The 16,785-nt window shown below is 49.1% G+C and overlaps 6 protein-coding genes across 6 annotated transcripts; 3 read left to right on the top strand and 3 right to left on the bottom strand.

Moving 5' to 3' along the window:
- Positions 1 to 926: 926 nt before the first annotated feature.
- On the bottom strand, positions 927 to 2,834 carry LAJ45_11151 (uncharacterized protein; the record flags this gene model as incomplete). The annotated part of the gene is made up of 9 exons (XM_046120661.1): positions 927 to 1,089; positions 1,154 to 1,361; positions 1,415 to 1,948; positions 2,014 to 2,107; positions 2,166 to 2,332; positions 2,392 to 2,501; positions 2,562 to 2,583; positions 2,639 to 2,674; positions 2,741 to 2,834. The coding sequence occupies 9 exons, from the start codon at positions 2,832 to 2,834 to the stop codon at positions 927 to 929; spliced, it is 1,428 nt and encodes a 475-aa protein (XP_045966118.1).
- A 651-nt stretch (positions 2,835 to 3,485) lies between these two features.
- On the top strand, positions 3,486 to 3,990 carry LAJ45_11152 (uncharacterized protein; the record flags this gene model as incomplete). Its single annotated transcript, XM_046120662.1, has 3 exons — positions 3,486 to 3,546; positions 3,638 to 3,762; positions 3,847 to 3,990. 3 exons carry the CDS (start codon positions 3,486 to 3,488, stop codon positions 3,988 to 3,990), a joined length of 330 nt encoding a protein of 109 aa, XP_045966119.1.
- Positions 3,991 to 5,878: 1,888 nt separating this feature from the next.
- LAJ45_11153 (uncharacterized protein) lies at positions 5,879 to 7,598 on the bottom strand (the record flags this gene model as incomplete). The annotated part of the gene is made up of 3 exons (XM_046120663.1): positions 5,879 to 6,864; positions 6,935 to 7,269; positions 7,330 to 7,598. The coding sequence occupies 3 exons, from the start codon at positions 7,596 to 7,598 to the stop codon at positions 5,879 to 5,881; spliced, it is 1,590 nt and encodes a 529-aa protein (XP_045966120.1).
- Positions 7,599 to 8,788: 1,190 nt separating this feature from the next.
- On the top strand, positions 8,789 to 9,330 carry LAJ45_11154 (uncharacterized protein; the record flags this gene model as incomplete). Its single annotated transcript, XM_046120664.1, has 2 exons — positions 8,789 to 9,080; positions 9,134 to 9,330. The coding sequence occupies 2 exons, from the start codon at positions 8,789 to 8,791 to the stop codon at positions 9,328 to 9,330; spliced, it is 489 nt and encodes a 162-aa protein (XP_045966121.1).
- A 3,320-nt stretch (positions 9,331 to 12,650) lies between these two features.
- On the top strand, positions 12,651 to 13,292 carry LAJ45_11155 (uncharacterized protein; the record flags this gene model as incomplete). Its single annotated transcript, XM_046120665.1, has 1 exon — positions 12,651 to 13,292. The coding sequence occupies one exon, from the start codon at positions 12,651 to 12,653 to the stop codon at positions 13,290 to 13,292; it is 642 nt and encodes a 213-aa protein (XP_045966122.1).
- Positions 13,293 to 14,551: 1,259 nt separating this feature from the next.
- On the bottom strand, positions 14,552 to 16,429 carry LAJ45_11156 (uncharacterized protein; the record flags this gene model as incomplete). Its single annotated transcript, XM_046120666.1, has 4 exons — positions 14,552 to 14,750; positions 14,799 to 15,525; positions 15,602 to 15,930; positions 16,029 to 16,429. The coding sequence occupies 4 exons, from the start codon at positions 16,427 to 16,429 to the stop codon at positions 14,552 to 14,554; spliced, it is 1,656 nt and encodes a 551-aa protein (XP_045966123.1).
- Positions 16,430 to 16,785: the final 356 nt, after the last annotated feature.

Genomic DNA, 16,785 nt, shown 5'->3' on the forward strand with positions numbered 1-16,785 from the left:
ACCAAACTCCCCAACCAAACAAAAACACAAACCCCTTCTCTCCCCGCTCCTAACCACACACCCCGACCAATACGCAGCATCCAACGAGCGACCAGTGCAGGCCCTAGAAGATACCGGCAGAGCCGACCAGTGATCCCATCCACCCCCGGTGAAGCCAGTCGTTAACCAACGGTGCCGAGTGGCTACCTACCTATCCATCTAGAGTAGACACAGATAGCTGATTGGTTCATAGTATCATTCTGGCCCCCCCTCAACCCCGCCCTTATCCTCTAATCTACTACGACCTCTCGCACCATACACCAGCCAGCCAGCAATCCCCAGAAGGACCAAGCTATCCGCATCCTACACCCTCCATGAAACAGCCCCAAAACCGACATAAGTGCCTTGTGTCACCCCTGCCCCTGGAACCTTATTGAGATGAAGCTCCTTCTAATAACCGTCTTTCAATTTATTGTTTCGGAAAGGAATATGTACATATGACCTTTGTCTGGTGAGGCAGGGTTAGGGTTACGTGAAGCTGTATAGGTAACATTTGGGCGATACGAGGATGGAGATCTTGGAACCAATGGGCGCTGTGGTGGCTTTGAGTTTGATGGTAAAAATAGAGTTGAGGAGGACGAAGGCCAAGGAGTCAAGTGCATTTATGTACGTAATACTCGAATATGGCCCACCCTCTTTTAGAGGGGTGGTACGATGGAATGGACCACTTTTGATATCGTACAAACACATGTGTATCATTATCAAGAGTAACTATATTTCTCGTAGTGCTCGGAAAGCAACTTCATGTAAATTAAATCACATCACATCATTATCATGAACTAAGAAAGAAAAAATGGGTATACGAAAGGCTATTCGCTAAGAGGAAAGAAAAAGAGAAAAAAGCCGCCTCATCTCCAAAGGGCCCTGTATCAAATGCAATCCCGCATCTAAGCCCTCGACTCCTCGCCCTCGCCCTCGCTCACCCTCATGTTCTTCTCGTCCGGCCTCACAAAGTCCAACTCAGTGATCTCCGTGTCGTGTACTCTCCACCAGATGACTGGAATGGCAAAGAGCATTCCTACAACACACAGACCCCATGATGTTCCAAACCTAGTTGGTATTAGTAATGATACCTAAATGAGTGTATAATGACTGCGGAATAGCGGGTACTTACAGAACGTAGTAGCTGTGCTTATTGGCGTCAAGACTCCACACGACCGCGGCACCGGCAGACTGGATCCCTTTGTAGAACCCGGCAAAGTAGGCTAGCTTGCGAGGCTCGTTTGAGAGAGCGCCCATGAGCCAGTATGCGTATGTCTGCCAAACGGCATCGAGGAACCCGTAGAAGAGGTACAGAATCAAATACCATGTGTAATCCGTATCTAACAAAATTAGTAATCCGCCTTCGCAAAGATATTACGGCAATGCCACTCACCAAAGACATCCAAATTGGGATTCTGCTCAAGTGCCACCTTCTCGCGGGTGGAACCAATAAGCGGCTTAAGCCCACCTCCCCATGTTGCATTAACAACCGCAAAAAGAATAACCCATCCAGAAATCGCCCTTGTTCTCCTCGACATCTTCTTATTGTCCAAGAAAAATCCAAACATCAATGCGCCAATAATCTGCGCCAGCCAGTACCACAAGTTTGTGAATGTTCTCCCACGGAGGTTGAACATGTACACATTGTAGCTGTTTTGCTGATATGTGTAGAACCAGTTACTCGCCCAGAAAAATGGGAAGAGAAGCAAGATGTAGGAGTCGCTCTTTAGGGTGGCCCAGAGCCCTTTAATCTCGGATATGGCTGAGGGGTGCTGGATCCGTTGCACGCGGGTGCCGTCCTTACGGATGATTCTGTCTGGTGGGACAAGGAAGAAAGCGAGGAAAGCACCGGCTAGCATAAGGACGAGAAACCCAATGTAGGTGCCGTCAGAGACGTGAAGTGCGTTTGGGTCGTTCCAATTCGCAGCTATTGGAAGAGACTCATGTTTAGCAATGACGCCACCGAATTCGTAACGGAGAGCTTTGGCCTACCGATTGGAATGATCGAGCCAATAACAGCACCAGTGTTGAAGATCCCCCAAAACATGCCGATGTATCTCCCCTTCTCGCTCTCGATCGGGTATGACTGTGTGGCACACGAATTAGCGCCGCCGCATCCTCTTTCGATGTGGAGATGGACGTACCATCATGATAGTTCCCTGAGCACACCACAGCAGCGCAGCACAAACACCCAACAGCGCACCCGCAAAGATAACAAATGGGCGGTTCTCTGTGTGGTTGTAGCACAGGAACGACGCTGCGTAGACGGCATATCCGACACCTCCGAACGCAAGAGTTGATTTCGCACCGACTAGCAGACCGTTAGCATTGAAGCATTGATGGAGGGAGAGATGCATCAGGGTATCTCACAGTAGTTGAGAAACGTCCCAGCGACAAAGCCGAAGACAGCAAAGGTGGTGTAGAGCGCCGTGTTGGCATTTGACTGAATACTTGTATCCAGTTGGCCTCCTCCACCGATTCTTCGACGGATGTTAGCATGGTCCCTCCTCCTCCCAGTGGCGATGGAACTCGTAACTCACCCTCCGAGGGCATTAAACATTCCTGTGTCATCTGTTAGATTGCGACATGGCCCGATACTAGGAGGTGAGAAACGTACCAGGACATAAGAAACACACGAAGCCGACAAGAATCACTATGTAGCCAGCCTCATGATTAGCACGCACACATTCCAGGCCTTATGCCTCCAAAACGTGCATACCTTGAGATAGTGGTGATCGCCATGGTGCCAATGTCACACCCATAAACTTCCTCTGCTTGATAGGAGCCAACCTCTCGCCTTGCGCTTCGTCCATGGTTGCACCGTTGAAACTCGCGAGCAGCAGTACTGTGGATTATCGGATTCTGGACAAGAGTCGGAGTGAAGAGCTCAACTTGAGTTGAAAAGAAAAAAGGGTGGTGGTGGGCATGTGATCTTATTTAGGTGAGCAACCCCCCCCCCCCCCCCTCTCACTCACATTCCGAAGAAGAAGGTGGGAATTGATCGTCGGGGGGGGGGCCTTGGCTGGCTGTGAGTGGGTGGACGCAGTGGAGTGGACGTGTGCACACATGGGGGGGATGCCGAGGTGCATATGCGGGGTGTCTTGTGTGTTTTGGATCGATACTGGTAAGGAATTGTTTTAGGTGAATTCAATGCCAGAAGAGAAACCAACCCGTTTTGTTCGAGCGAGCTGTTACTGGTCATCGTGGTTCGATTACGGCACGAGTTGCACGTCCGTTGTGGCATTGCGCATCCCATGGCGATAATAAGATAAGCATAATCACTATTGTACTAGTTCTGCTGTGCCTACGAGGAAGACCCCATTTCCTCTTGTCTGCAAGGCAAGGCCACGCATCCGCAGCACTGGAGTAGAAGTAGAGGAGCAGAGGACGAAGTAAAGCAATCACCTAGACTCAACCCTCACTTCCTTCTGTACATGTATGTATCTCCCCCGTACCTGAGGTGGATGACCGACCACCACCTGCAAGCCAAGCTCAAGCTCTCCACACCCCCCAGCCAGCCAAACGGTGCGCCACCATCTACTCTACTCTGCTCACTATCCACCTTCTAAGTTTAGCACCTCCGCTAATCGCAAAAAAACAAAGATAAGCTTTCCAGGATTGTTATTGCCGTTGCTGCCCAATGCCGCCCTTCCGGATTATATTATGGAAGGTTACACAGACCGGGTTTCTGCGGCAGTGAGACCTATGACGGACATATCTTCGTATCTGCTCGTGTGCACAGTACATACCCTCTAGGTCTTCTCTGCCGACATAAAGACATGCAATATATAATCTGGAGATGCTTATTGGAGTGTCTAATCTTAGCCTTACTGTTGGAGTTGTAAACAGCAGCACCATGGAGCTGCTCACAACGTCTTCTCTGCATCCACTACATCCTCTAATACTGGAACCAGCAACGTCGCCAGTTTATCGATAGTACCCCACCCCTACCCTTGCCCATGTCAATAGCTCGAGCTTCTTCTTCTTCAACTCTAATCAGCTTTATCGATTCTCTCCTCCCCGTTCAGGGCACCCCCCAGATGCCGAGGGGCCGAACCCAGTTAGACAACACCCCTCGCGTATCAAACATGGCATCGCTTTCCGGGTTTAACCATATCTAACGGTGTTTCTGAAGCTGAGCTGCTCGAATAATATTAAGGTCTACATGTATGTACCTACATGTACCTGAAGGTAATAATAATATCCCAGATCGCATGTTGGCAGCCACCGTCCGTACGGCCAGATGTGCGCGCCCGTATCCTCCATACCTAAAGTACTATCCTCTTGTCGACCTGAGTAAGCGCGAGCCCCAGAAAGCTTCTCTTGCAGCCGCGGCTAGTCCCCAATCCAGCCTCCTGATCCTGCAGCAAAACCACGTCCACGCTCGATTGACAATATTAATCTCGTGGGTGCTATTATTATAAATACATACCTACATGCACTTCTTTCGATCGTGGTACAAGTGATGGAAATAGAAACACGAGCGCTGGTGGAGTTCTCAAGCCGGCAACGATGTAGATCGATATGTACTGGAATTAATGTTTCAGTTTGGATCCATCGAACGGGCTTTGGTGTGTGGAGACGGCATCTTAGTCACCAGCTGCAGTGAGCCACAAACACCAGGGTCCGTATTCTGTGTCAGCCCTATCACAGACATCACATCTAAGCCCCGTTGAGTTACGTCCCTTGACTCCAGACCAGAGTAACAACTGAGAATGTTGAACCTGCGAAACTGGTGGAACTTACATTGCGAACACAAGGTGCATACACAGACAGCGATAATCTTTCTTTCTTTTCCTTTTTCGCAGGCACGTGTGCAGCGCAGACGTATCCCCAGAGTCTTTATGTAGTTACATGTTGGCTACATGTAGGTACATACTATCGAACGCATTCCACAGCTTAATTGTACAATCTGTATCCCAACCCACAAACTGCCCATCCAACTGCTCCTCCCCCCACCGGTGAACCATGCGCCCAATCCATACAATACATGATGTAACCTACCAGAAGACCCCCATCTCCGCAATTTACCAACAATCCAGTGTTCAAGCTTACACTTACCGCACGAAACACATATGTATACCAAACCAGTGCCAGTGTAGCCAAACGCAAGCGATATAGCCCTCCCCACTCGCCAGAAGAAACCGACCGCGTGTACATGTCACCCCCGCGGCGCGGAGTGATCAAGTACATAACGGTGTTGTCCAGACACATGCATGCACAGCGGGAATGTGAACTGAGCTACATGTCTCTCTGTACCTACCCTATATCTCAACGTACCCCTTATATATGCGATGCTGCACCGATGTCTGCGGCCGTCCCAACGCCCAACATCCCGACGTCATTGAGTCGGCTTGATTCACAACGAACAGCAAACAGCAAACAGCGGGTACCAGAGGTAAGGGCTGACCTGACCGCGCCCGGGGTCGCATCATGTCGCGCATATGATGATTCATAGAGCCCGCTGTATAGATCGCGCCCTCGTGCTACAACTACTACTACTACAACCCTTATTGGATTTGCCAAGAGTCCAAGACGCGAGTGAGATTCCATGATTAACCACCGCCAACCTTCGAGTCTGAAATTTATTCTCCGTTTACAACTATATATCTACACGAGCCCTTCATGGAGCTAAAGGAATCAATGTGAACGTTCAACCTCCCTCCGGACCGGACGTAGAAAAGATGTAGCAACCGAGGCCTGCTTGGGCGGTGTTGTGAACTTTTTTGTTATTTTTTTTTATTTTTTATTTTAATTTCTATTTTATTTAATGTACAATACCCACTATAGATACATGTAGATAGTAAATTACAATCCCTTCCTTCTTTTCCTACCACGCACCACCACCCACTACCAATTACCACAGCTTAAAGCCCCCCTTCACCAACTTCTGAAACACCTTTCCCTCATCATACACCGCACTCACCCCCCTCAACCTCTCCACCACCTCCTCGCCATAGCTCTCCATAACACTCTGATCCGCCGCCGCATCATTCAGGTAGAAAAAGCCCTCCGCGACCCCCAACTCCCTCGACTTCTCCGCCAGCTTCTCCATAAACGCCTTCCCCGTCCCGAGCACAAGCTCATCATCCGCCTCCTCCGCCCACATCGCATTCAGACAAAACCACACATGCGGCACCCTCGGCACGCCCATCGCCCTGCCCCCCGTGGCATTCGCCACATCCACCATCGCCGTCGAAATCGGCTGATACGTGAACGAGCCCAGGAACCCCGGAACATTGTCCAGCGCGGTATACGTGCTCGCAAACAGGTCAACGGCATACTGATACATCTCCTCGCTGACGCCCACCGACAGATCCCGGAACGCCTGCCGCGCAACAGGAACACTCTCCATCGCGTATATCTCGTTCGCAAGACTACTCAGCGGCCGCACGCTCGCCGTGTTCTGGAACGGGCCGACATCAAAGAACGCCTGCAACGACGGTGGCACGGTTCCCTCCGGGTCCTGGTGGAAAACCTGCAGCGTTAGCAGCTCCGCCGACTGCGATGGCATACGGACGAACGAGGAGATGATAGCAGCCTTGGGATCTTCAATCTGCCCCTTTTCCTGGAAGGCCTTGATGGCGGAGATGATGGCCGGGTACTGGTATGGGAGGAAGTAGAGCGTGCCGCCGTAGATGAGGCCCGACGGCTTCGCGATGGTGGCCAGGTCGATGCGCGTGACGAGGCCAAAGTTGTTGCTCCCGCCTTTGAGCGCCCACCAGAGGTCTGAGTGGGAGGTGGCGTTGGCGTTGACGACCTCGCCGGAGGCAAGCACGACTTGAAAGTTCTTGACGGTGTCGGCGGCGAAGCCTTCAGTGCCAGAGAGGAACGAGAGACCACCTACATAAACACCAGTTAGCATCCCCCCGTCACCCCAATCCGAGTTTCTGGCAGAAAGAATCAGTAGTACCTCCAGTGACAAGCCCGCCCACGCCCACGGGCGCGACTCTGCCGCCAACGACTAGCACGTCCTCGCTCTCGCACTTCTCGTACACGCTGATCCACCTGTTTCCGGGCCCGATGCGCGCAACGCCGTTCTCGTGGTCGACGGTCACCTCGTTCAGGTTCTCCAGGGAGAAGAGCACGCCCCTTTCGATCGACGCTGCGCCGGGGTCGGGTGTGTGGCCGCCGCTACGAATCGCAAACGGCGTGTTTAGAAAGGCGGCGATCTTGACGCCTGTTGCGGCGGCGCTGGTGGCGTTGGGCGAGAAGATGCAGGTGGGTGTTAGGTGGGCGCGGACAGACCTGGGGTCAATGGGCATTAGCATCTAATTGAAGAAGACGGGTGAGTGGAGAGGCACATACCAGTTGATGCCGACCTTTGATGTATACACGGCCTCAGCACCAGGGAGGACAGTGCTCTCTGGGAAGAGGAGGCTCAGCAGCGAGCACGATATATCGACATTGTCACCCTCGGCGTCGTAGGACTCTGCCAGCCCGGCGATGTCGGAGGACGAGAGCCCGAGGCCCTCGGCGAAGGCTTCGAGGGCGGCGCTGGTGTTGTCGGCGCTGGCGAAGCTGCTGCCGAGGGAGAAGAGGCCAGTCAGGAGGAGGGAGCAGGTTGATGTCTTCATGGCTTCGAGGGTGTGGGGGTTGTGATGGTGGAGTAATAATATCTGCGGATGGCACCGCGACTTATATATACACCCCCCCCCAATCCTAATGTCTCTAATATCCGTCCAACATCTGCCTGCAGGGGTGTTGAGACTCCTGGGGGGGGAGAAGATTGGTGCTCGATATGAAGCCCCAGCGCTGGGGGGGGTGGAGGTTGTGGGGTGGAAGTACATGTAGGGGTTCGAACTTCTGACATGCGTGTGTATATGCATAACCTGGGATGTTACTACAGCGGAGCCCCGATAGTAGCATGTCGTTAGCCAATCCTGAACGAATCAGCACAGGCAGATTTATCCTCGATACAAGCATATTCTCGATATAGTGGCATAGGAATTTCCACTCCGGACCATATGCTATTATCGGGATTGCACTGTATGTCGTTACCGGGTGAGATTTACCCACTCTTGGATTCCCGACCACCAATGCGAAGAAGAAGAAGAAGAAGTCATTGTGCTTGCCGCACGTTTACATGACAGCTGCGGTTTTGCTTAGTAGAAACATTCCTTTGCGTAGATCTGATAGCTAACCCACAATTTACAACCACAAGTCCCTCCTCCATGTGCGCAGACTATTACCTGCGAGCGACAAGTCTCGCCCGGGAATTAAGGGGCTAATCCCCCCCTCTAGCTCTGTCTGTACAAGCGATATTCCCCTTCCATGTCAACTACTTCTCGCACTCGCACTCGCACTCGGGTTCGGTTTCGCATCCGTGTTCGGCACCAGGGTATATCGGTCGGCTGCGGCTTTCATTACAGCTGACAAAGCAAGGCAGTGAATTATTTACGCCCTGCCTAGCACGGATGGCGTGCTGTGCTCTGATTGGCCCGTGGACGGAGGAATCGTACGGTGGCGATTACAGTCGCTTCGACTTCAATGGCGGAACGGGTTCATTGACGAATAGGGTGGGTCGCTGTGGCTAAAACATTATGTGGTCCGTGCGTATAATGGAGTTAGGGGGCGACCGACTCTGATAATGGTTGCAAATCATTGTTGGTTCACCCTGGCAACCGATAATGATTGCAAATCATTTCTGGTTCACCCTGGCAACCGATCATAACTGCAAATCACTTATAGTTGCCCTGTTGCCCCCGGGTTCCATGATCCAAACCATCACCACAACCACAACAACCACAACAACGGCCCCTACAAAATGGAAGCTCCCTATGGCTATACAGCAACTGGTAGAATCAGAAAAAAACCTATCAAAGGGACTGTCCCTCTGGCAGCTCCTGTGAATAACCCTCAACTTCAAGTTGAATCTGAAAAACCCGAAAAGTTTATTAGGTGTCCTGTTACCACCTGCAACAAAGACTTTCAGCACCGGAAAGATCCTCACAAAGCTGTTTGGCAACATCTCCTGCATCATGCAAATAGCTATGTGGGTGACCCGGATCATAAGACTGCATATAGTGCAATTAAAGAAAAAAGAAAGGCTGAAGCCGGTATGTATAAATTAATATTCTATTTTTGATATCAGTATTAACAATAATGATAGGGGATAAGAAAACCCGGGAGAAAAGGAACTCAGCTAGATGGAGAGCAAGAAATGCTAGGAAAGCAAAGCGATCATCGGCTATGGGAACAGCAAAGCGCAAGTTTGAGATTCAATTGAGAAGAGCAGGGGAATTCACGGAGGCGGCATTGAAGAAATTGGTTGATGATAAGATGGCAGAATGGGATTTGAATAATTAATTAACCTGTAAAGAAAACCATTTGTTATTCATGATATTCATTGTCCGTATGCTATAAAATTAAACTCATGTTCCCAGTGTTAAGACCCATGAGAATCACTCGATTTTGCCTGAAATTGACTTCCCATATGCAACACATCACCTGAATCCTGGTTCGGAGATAGACAATTGTTTGATTCTTGGCGGTAACAGTAAGCGAATAGGGAACTGAATGTTTGTTTGCACTTTCCTTCTCCTACTATCACGATACTATCAGAATGTCAGAACGCGTCTCAACAACAGTTCAAAATGTCTTTCCATTGTCGGATTTTCAGGGACGCGATCCTAATCCACTGCCACCAATTCCTTCACAAGCATGCACAAAGACCGAAGTGGATCACGATTAGAGTTATACCAAATATGAACGTATTGCATTGGGCCTAGCACATTATCATGCTGAGCTACACGCATACACTCAATCCATTGCAGATCCGGATAGCAACTCTATTCAGAAAAAACCTATTGTATTACAGATTGCGAAGATGTACGATATCCCGGAATCAACTTTACGGCGACACATCAAAAACCCTGCAAGTAGAAGCATCGCTGAGGCAAACAAAGATAAACAGATTTTGTCTGTTGAAGAAGAAAAGGTTCTGGTCGAAAGGCTTTTATTTCTGGATGATTTCAATATTCCAGCAGACAAATCCTTGTTTTTCGATCTTGCACACAAACTCCTACACCGACGCGATCCCAAACGAATGATTGGAAAGGATTGGTTTTATAGTTTTTTGGCGAGGCACCCAGAATGCAGATACCTAACCGTCAAATCCATTTCCACGAATCGAGCCAATGCTGTCAACTACAATGCACTCAACGATTTTTTTATTAAAGTACGTAATATCAATAGTACATTCATTGAATTCGAACTAAATTGTATTTTCAGTTGCAATACACAATCGATAAATACAAGATCATTCCGAAAAATACATACAATATGGACGAGACAGGATTTATTCTAGGCATGGGAGACGAAGTTAAACGAATATGTCGGAACATCAGAAAAGATTCGGTTTACAAAGAGTTCAAGAATCGGGAATCATGCTCTGTTGTCGAATGCATATCAACAGATGGATTCACTGTTACACCGCTTGTAATTTTTAAAGGTAGCAATCATATCGCTGCCTGGTTTAAAGATGCCAAACTAGAATCTTATTGGTACGGGCATTCACCAAAGGGATACAACAACAGTGTATTATGCCTCGAATATCTTCAGAATATATTTGAACCGGAAACATCTAACAGGTCAAACGGTGAGTGGAGATTATTGATTTTTGATGGTTTCGAATCACATCTCCAGCTTGAAATTATTGAGTTTTGTCTTGATAATAAAATTATACCCCTGTGTTTACCGTCCCATACATCACATGTGTTACAACCGTTAGATGTTGGGGTCTTTTCTCCTCTAAAGAAATATTATCGGCAAGAAATATCCAAACTACGTTCTCCTATTACTAAAAACAACTTCCCTAACCTCCTGGCATTGGCCCGTCAAAAGGCATTTTCTGTTTCCAATATACAGTCTGGTTTTCGGGCTTCTGGAATATACCCTTATAACCCTACCGTTGTTCTTAATACTTTAACAAAATCAAGTGAAGAAATTCACCTATCTACACCACCCGAACAGGCATGTCCTATTCCCGCACATTTACAGGCCCCTATCAATCTCATAAATTTCAATCCTCCTACTCCTATAACCCCGCGAGGCCTGAATAGTCTTTATTTGGAAGCTCGTGCAACATATGGTACATCAAATAGCCCGTCAATGATTAAGCTACAAACAATCATAACGAAGTTCAAGAATGCAGCTGAGAGGAACAGTGCCCAGGTAATAATGCATGAGGCAGGGGAAGCTCATTTGAGGGAGGTTATAAAGCAAAAGAATAGGGATCAGGAAGGGAAGCGAGATACTCGACATTTGAATACTGGGGCAGCATGTGTGATAGAAAGAGATACTGTTTTATTGGAGTTGAAGAAAAAAAGGGATGAACAAGAAATAGAAGAACAATTAAAGAAAGAAAAAAGACAAGAGAGACAGGAAAGAATAGAGCAAAACAAACGGGCAAAGCAGGAGGAAAAGGAACGCAAAGCGGTTGAACGGGAGAAAAAAACAGAAATAAGGCAAAAGGCATTAGAGAAAAAGGAGCAGGAAAAACAAAAGAGACTGGAAAGAAAAGACTGAAATCCTCTAGCATGTATTTTGAAGAGTTGAACCCAGCTACATAGTGTTATTTTTAAATGTTTTTTCTTTCGTTGCTAAGGCTCGAGTATATTTAAGCAGATAGTTATATGAGCGGCAGAATCAAGTTCAATTCTTAGCTATGTTATCAATACTACTCATCATAGAGCAAAACCGATTACAGTAGAGTCTCGATAGTAGCATTCTCGATAATAGCATATTCTCGATTGTAGCATATATTTGGGCAATCCCAAACGAGTCGGTACGGGCAAATTTGTTCTCGATACAGGCATATTCTTAATAGTGGCACACGAAAATCCGTTCCCGACCATATGCTACAATCGAGACTCCACTGTATATATTGATTCTACGCGTCTTTTAGATATAAAACTAAATGCAAAAACCAAAGCGCACCCCCGGACAGTTTGAGAGGGCTTGCTTCGCCACAAACCCAGCTTACTAAGCAGTCCCTGTGCCACAGACCCACCCAATTCGCCAACCAATCCGTCCCGCCATCGAGCTCGAAATGACTGTACTATTCGGGGGTTGTAATCCAACCACCGTTGACAGGTCCCTGCATATATGAGGCGTTTATATAGGGGAGAGATTTGCAATTGGGGGCGGGCGTGTGCAAGAATCGGGGGAGTCTTTAATTAATTATCTGTTGCTAGATGATTCGTAGTAGGGACACACGTTATATATATTATCAGGCTGTCAAAAACAACGGGGCATACATTAACGGACACCGCCCGGCCACCAACAGAGCCCAATACTTCTGTCTTATTGCTGGCTGGCCTCTCTGTGGTCAGTTGTGGCTAGTGGAGATCGTTGCGTTGAGGCCCGAGCTTGTGTCTCGTTATTCAAGTCTTGGTCGGAGCTGCAGCCACCGGAATCGCAGTTTTGTCTATACAGATGTACATATGGGGATATGCCGGGGAATTCTACCTACAGTTACCTGTCTTTTAACTATTCTGAGCAGAGCTCTTTTCATTACTAACAACTATACTAACTCCCCCAGGCCAGAACACGGCAATCATTACCACCTATATCCTACCAACCAGCCAACCTGTCCCCCACCCCCCGACTCACCCCCGCGCCGCACAATGGCAATCCCAGAACACCCACCAGCCCGCCCACAGCTAGGCTCCCCACACCCGTCCGAAAAAGTCCTCTCCCGCATCTCCTCCTTCCACCATCCCCGCCCCCGCCCCCGCCCCGACCTCAACCTCCCCCCGCTCCCACCCCGCAGCCCCCCCGCCGCCCTCCGCCAGGCCCACAAAGCCCACGTCCTGACCCAGCGCCGCGCAGCCAAAAAGAACAAGACAATCACAGAGTTCACCCGCCGCGCGATGCTACAAGCCCAAGGCAACGCCGAAACCCTCGCCCCCACAACCACCATCGAAAGCCCCACCACCGAGCTCATCACCGCCGCCGAGATCCTCACCGAGATCCTCCCGCACCCGCTTCCATCCCGCCGGCGTGGCGCCTCAGGACTGCTCAGCAGTCCGCGCCCCGTGTTTGCGCTGTCGCCCGCGTACCGGGCGCGCGGGGCGGGGGCGGGGTCTCCGCTGATGTATCGCGAGGTTGTGAAGCGGCTGGTGATGCTGCCGACGAAGGTGCATGATGGCGGGGGGCGGGGGGGGAGGGAGCGGGTGTTGGATTGGGGGGTTGCGAGTCCGGGGGGGAAGAGGACGGGGAGTGTGAAGAAGGAGATGGGCGTTGGGAAGAAAGAGGTGGAGTGGTAGAGTGGGGTGTGGTTGGTTGTGGTGCTTGTGATATGTTTATGGTGTCCTGTTATCGTGGGATATATCTTTGGCTTGGAGGCGTTGTGGAAAAATGCGTATACCCGATTACTTTCTTGGTGGCTTTGCTTTTATGGGATAATCTCTCGCTGGTAGGCGATGGATTGCTTTATTATTTTTATTTTCCTATGGTAGAGATTAGGTGCAAACACTTGATCAAATAAATTAACCAATCAATGAATGTTTCTTGTTTGTTTGAGTACGAGTGATATTCCATGATTCGGCCAAAGTAATCCTCAGAGCTCCTAATTGGTCGACTGATAGTTCATTTTTATTTTTTCAATTCATTGATTGCATCTATAGTTCATTTGTTACACCGGCCTCGATGTTTAACAGTAATAATAATAGGAACCGAGAAACAAACTTGGTTTAATTTGATCTTGTAAACAGTGTGCATGGCTCATGCGCGGTGCGTTCTACTTAGGCCAGTACTAGATAGAGACGAGTACCTCTGCGGCTTTGCGGCTCTTCTTCGTATTGTCTACTGTTTCATTTGCTTGTTTGTACAAAGAGAAAGAAGTAATGTCTCGAGCTACACGAGACAGAGAATTGCTATCAAAATTCCATTTTATAGTGGGATTGGCTTCTTCCTCTATCAGTGTCTTCCCAGATCAGCCCGTCCCATATACAGCCATCTTGGTTCGCATTAATGTTTTCTGTTCTCTCATGTCAACACTACTTCTTACATACTGCCCCTGGTATATATATACACTTGCGGCCCTTTTTACTGTCACATATATCAAAATTCCGCTGAAAGAGCACACTCGCAATTTTATAGCGTTTGGATATGACTGGGTTTGCGTACTAGCCAGATCTTCTTGTATGAGGCTCTTACTCGTGGTGTAGAGTAATGTGGTCTACGAGGACGTGTGTCCTCGACGTACCCTGTCCTCGTTGGCCTCCATCCTTACCTGTCCTCGGGGCAAGGACACAAGGACGCTTGTCCTCGTGGGCCGCACTGGCTTGGTGGTGCGCAGACCCAGCTACGCTTAAACCCAGTTTTCCCCGCCATGCTCAACAATAAAACGAAGTTAAACAGAATTTATTTATTGTAATAACTCGTCCTACTTCTACTCGGCACAGCAGTGCCCTATACCAACGATTAGATAAAGAATAAAACAGTCGATATCCAATACCAAAAACAATACAATAATGTAGGTATCCAAGTAGATGTGCGGACCGAGACCCAAAACCCAAAGCCCTTAGTTGGTACTCTTCTTGCGTTTAGCTTTTGCCACAGCCATTCCTCTGCGTGCCTCTCTCGGCTGTGGTGCAGCCTTCTTTGGCACAGGTGCAATTTCATCCGGTGCCTCCGGCTCCTCCAAAATCAATTCAAAGCCCAAGTCGCCAACCAAGTATTCAAGACCCCTGCTGAGATTCTGTTCGTTGTATCGCACGCATCTAAGCCCTTAGCTTGGAATCATCCAGGAACGGGAATCTGCTACTCACCCTCTTTGCAGCGCCTTCCCGATGAACTTGTCGTACATGAGCAGGAAACCCAGCTTGGCGACAAAAATGTCTTTCAACTGCTTTTTCAATTTCAGGCCTCGACTTGTTGGCCTCCCCCAGAACCAATCACGGATGATATCGCGGTATCCCCGGAATGTGTATATCCACTCCACAGGTTCACCTCGAGCAGGATCACTGCCAGTCTCCTCCACCTCCACATCTTTCTCTCCTCTCGCGCTAGCCAAAAATTCCTCCAGGCTATGCATCTGCTTGTCCTTTTCCAGCGACACCGCTCTAGTCAGCTCCGGGAACATCTCCACGGTCTCGTCGTAGAAATTATTGACAGCCTCCTGGAAGCCCTTCACGACCTGGTCAAAGGCCCACTTCTCCACAGCGGGACTCCTGTCGTGGCTGTATGGGAGAATTATGTTCCGGAACCGCACGCTATCTCTTTTCAGCAAGCCCTTATCGATCAGCTTCTGGAGCTCCTTGGTGCAGCGCTCGTAGGTGAAGATATCAATCTGGCCATTCAGCGTGGGCGGGGTATGGCTGATGTTCTGCACGGCGGTGAGAGCTTGGTCTTTGTATTTTTCTGGAAGAATGTTTTTGATCGAGGTGTAAAGATCGTAGGATGGATGGTCCTGGAGCTCGTTGAGGCGGCAGGAGACATAGAGCTGCTCAAGCCGATGCATGGAGTACACAAAGTCCAGAGACCAGTATGTCGGGTCTTTTTACAGTATCATGGTCAGCCAAGTACTCTGAATAGTGGTGGAAAAGAAAGGTTGTGGGGGGTGGCAAGATACGTTTAGTTGATTCAAAACCACCATTGAGGAACAGGTCCCACAGACTGCGCTTGGCCCTCTTCTCGCGGAAGTCGTAGGCATCGAGTGGAATACAGAGCCGGATATCATTGAGCATTCGTGCAATAACCACTCCTGCCTTTTCTTCGGCGATGCTGACGTTGGTGTTGTTGTCTTCCTTCGACAGAATTGACAAGCAAATGTCCCGCCATATCCATAAGATGGTCCGGAAGGGATCATAGCCGGTTACATTTTTCCATGTATGAATGACCGTGTTCTTGTCAGAAATCAGCCGGACTTGTCTATTGTACTCGAGGTCTTCGACATCGTAGCTACTCTCTCGGTGTTAGAAAAGCGATCATAGGAGAAAGTAGGGGAAGAGGAAAAGGAAAAAGAAGGTTGGGGGGAAGGGGGGGAAGGGGGGGCTTACCATTCTCCCAGACTCTCGACCATGTGCATTGTGTTTACAGCGAAAAGAAGACACTTATGCGCGTCCAAGGGACTTTCGGCCATCTCATTCTCATCCGCCTGGAGCGCGATACTGTGAATCGTCGGTATCCAGGTCAAAAGCGCCCTGATCACCATTAACCTAAGCTCCTGTTGCCTAATCTTGTGAGCAGCCGTTATGTTCTCGGGCTTCATCTCATCGATCTGCCTCAGCTCATAAATCGGCAGCTCCATCGATTTACGAATCTTTACAAAGTCGTAGTCATCCTTCTCTGCTGGTCGTGGAGTTCCAACAATGAGGGTGTTTGTCAGAGGGGTGAAATCTGACGGCGATTCTTCATGTTTCACACGGAAATGCTTTTGCCCTTGGGTAGCCCTGCTCATCGTAGCGGTGATCTTCTTTCCCAGTGATTGCCCGATGGCAGTTGATGGCGGTTAGAGTGGCGTTGCTCTACTTCGATGAGTGGTGGTGGTGGTGGTGTTTATTCCGCTCATGTTTAATGGTGCTGCTACATAGCAGGGGACGTTGGGCGTCGAGTGACCGCCTGTGAAGTGCGTCTTGGCAAGCAAGGACAACATCATGGATTCCGATCTGGTAGAAGGTCTTGAAATAGGACGCTCGGCACGTTTCATAGTTCTGGAAGATTCTCATCATTTCATTATAGTATTTGTCATCGGCGTATGACTCACTTTCCTATTAGTCATTCTATTACTCACACGTCTATGACTCATTGTATTTC

This window comes from Morchella importuna (assembly GCF_003444635.1).
Source record: "Morchella importuna strain M04M26 chromosome Unknown Morimp01GS058, whole genome shotgun sequence".
NCBI classification, from domain to species: domain Eukaryota; kingdom Fungi; phylum Ascomycota; class Pezizomycetes; order Pezizales; family Morchellaceae; genus Morchella; species Morchella importuna.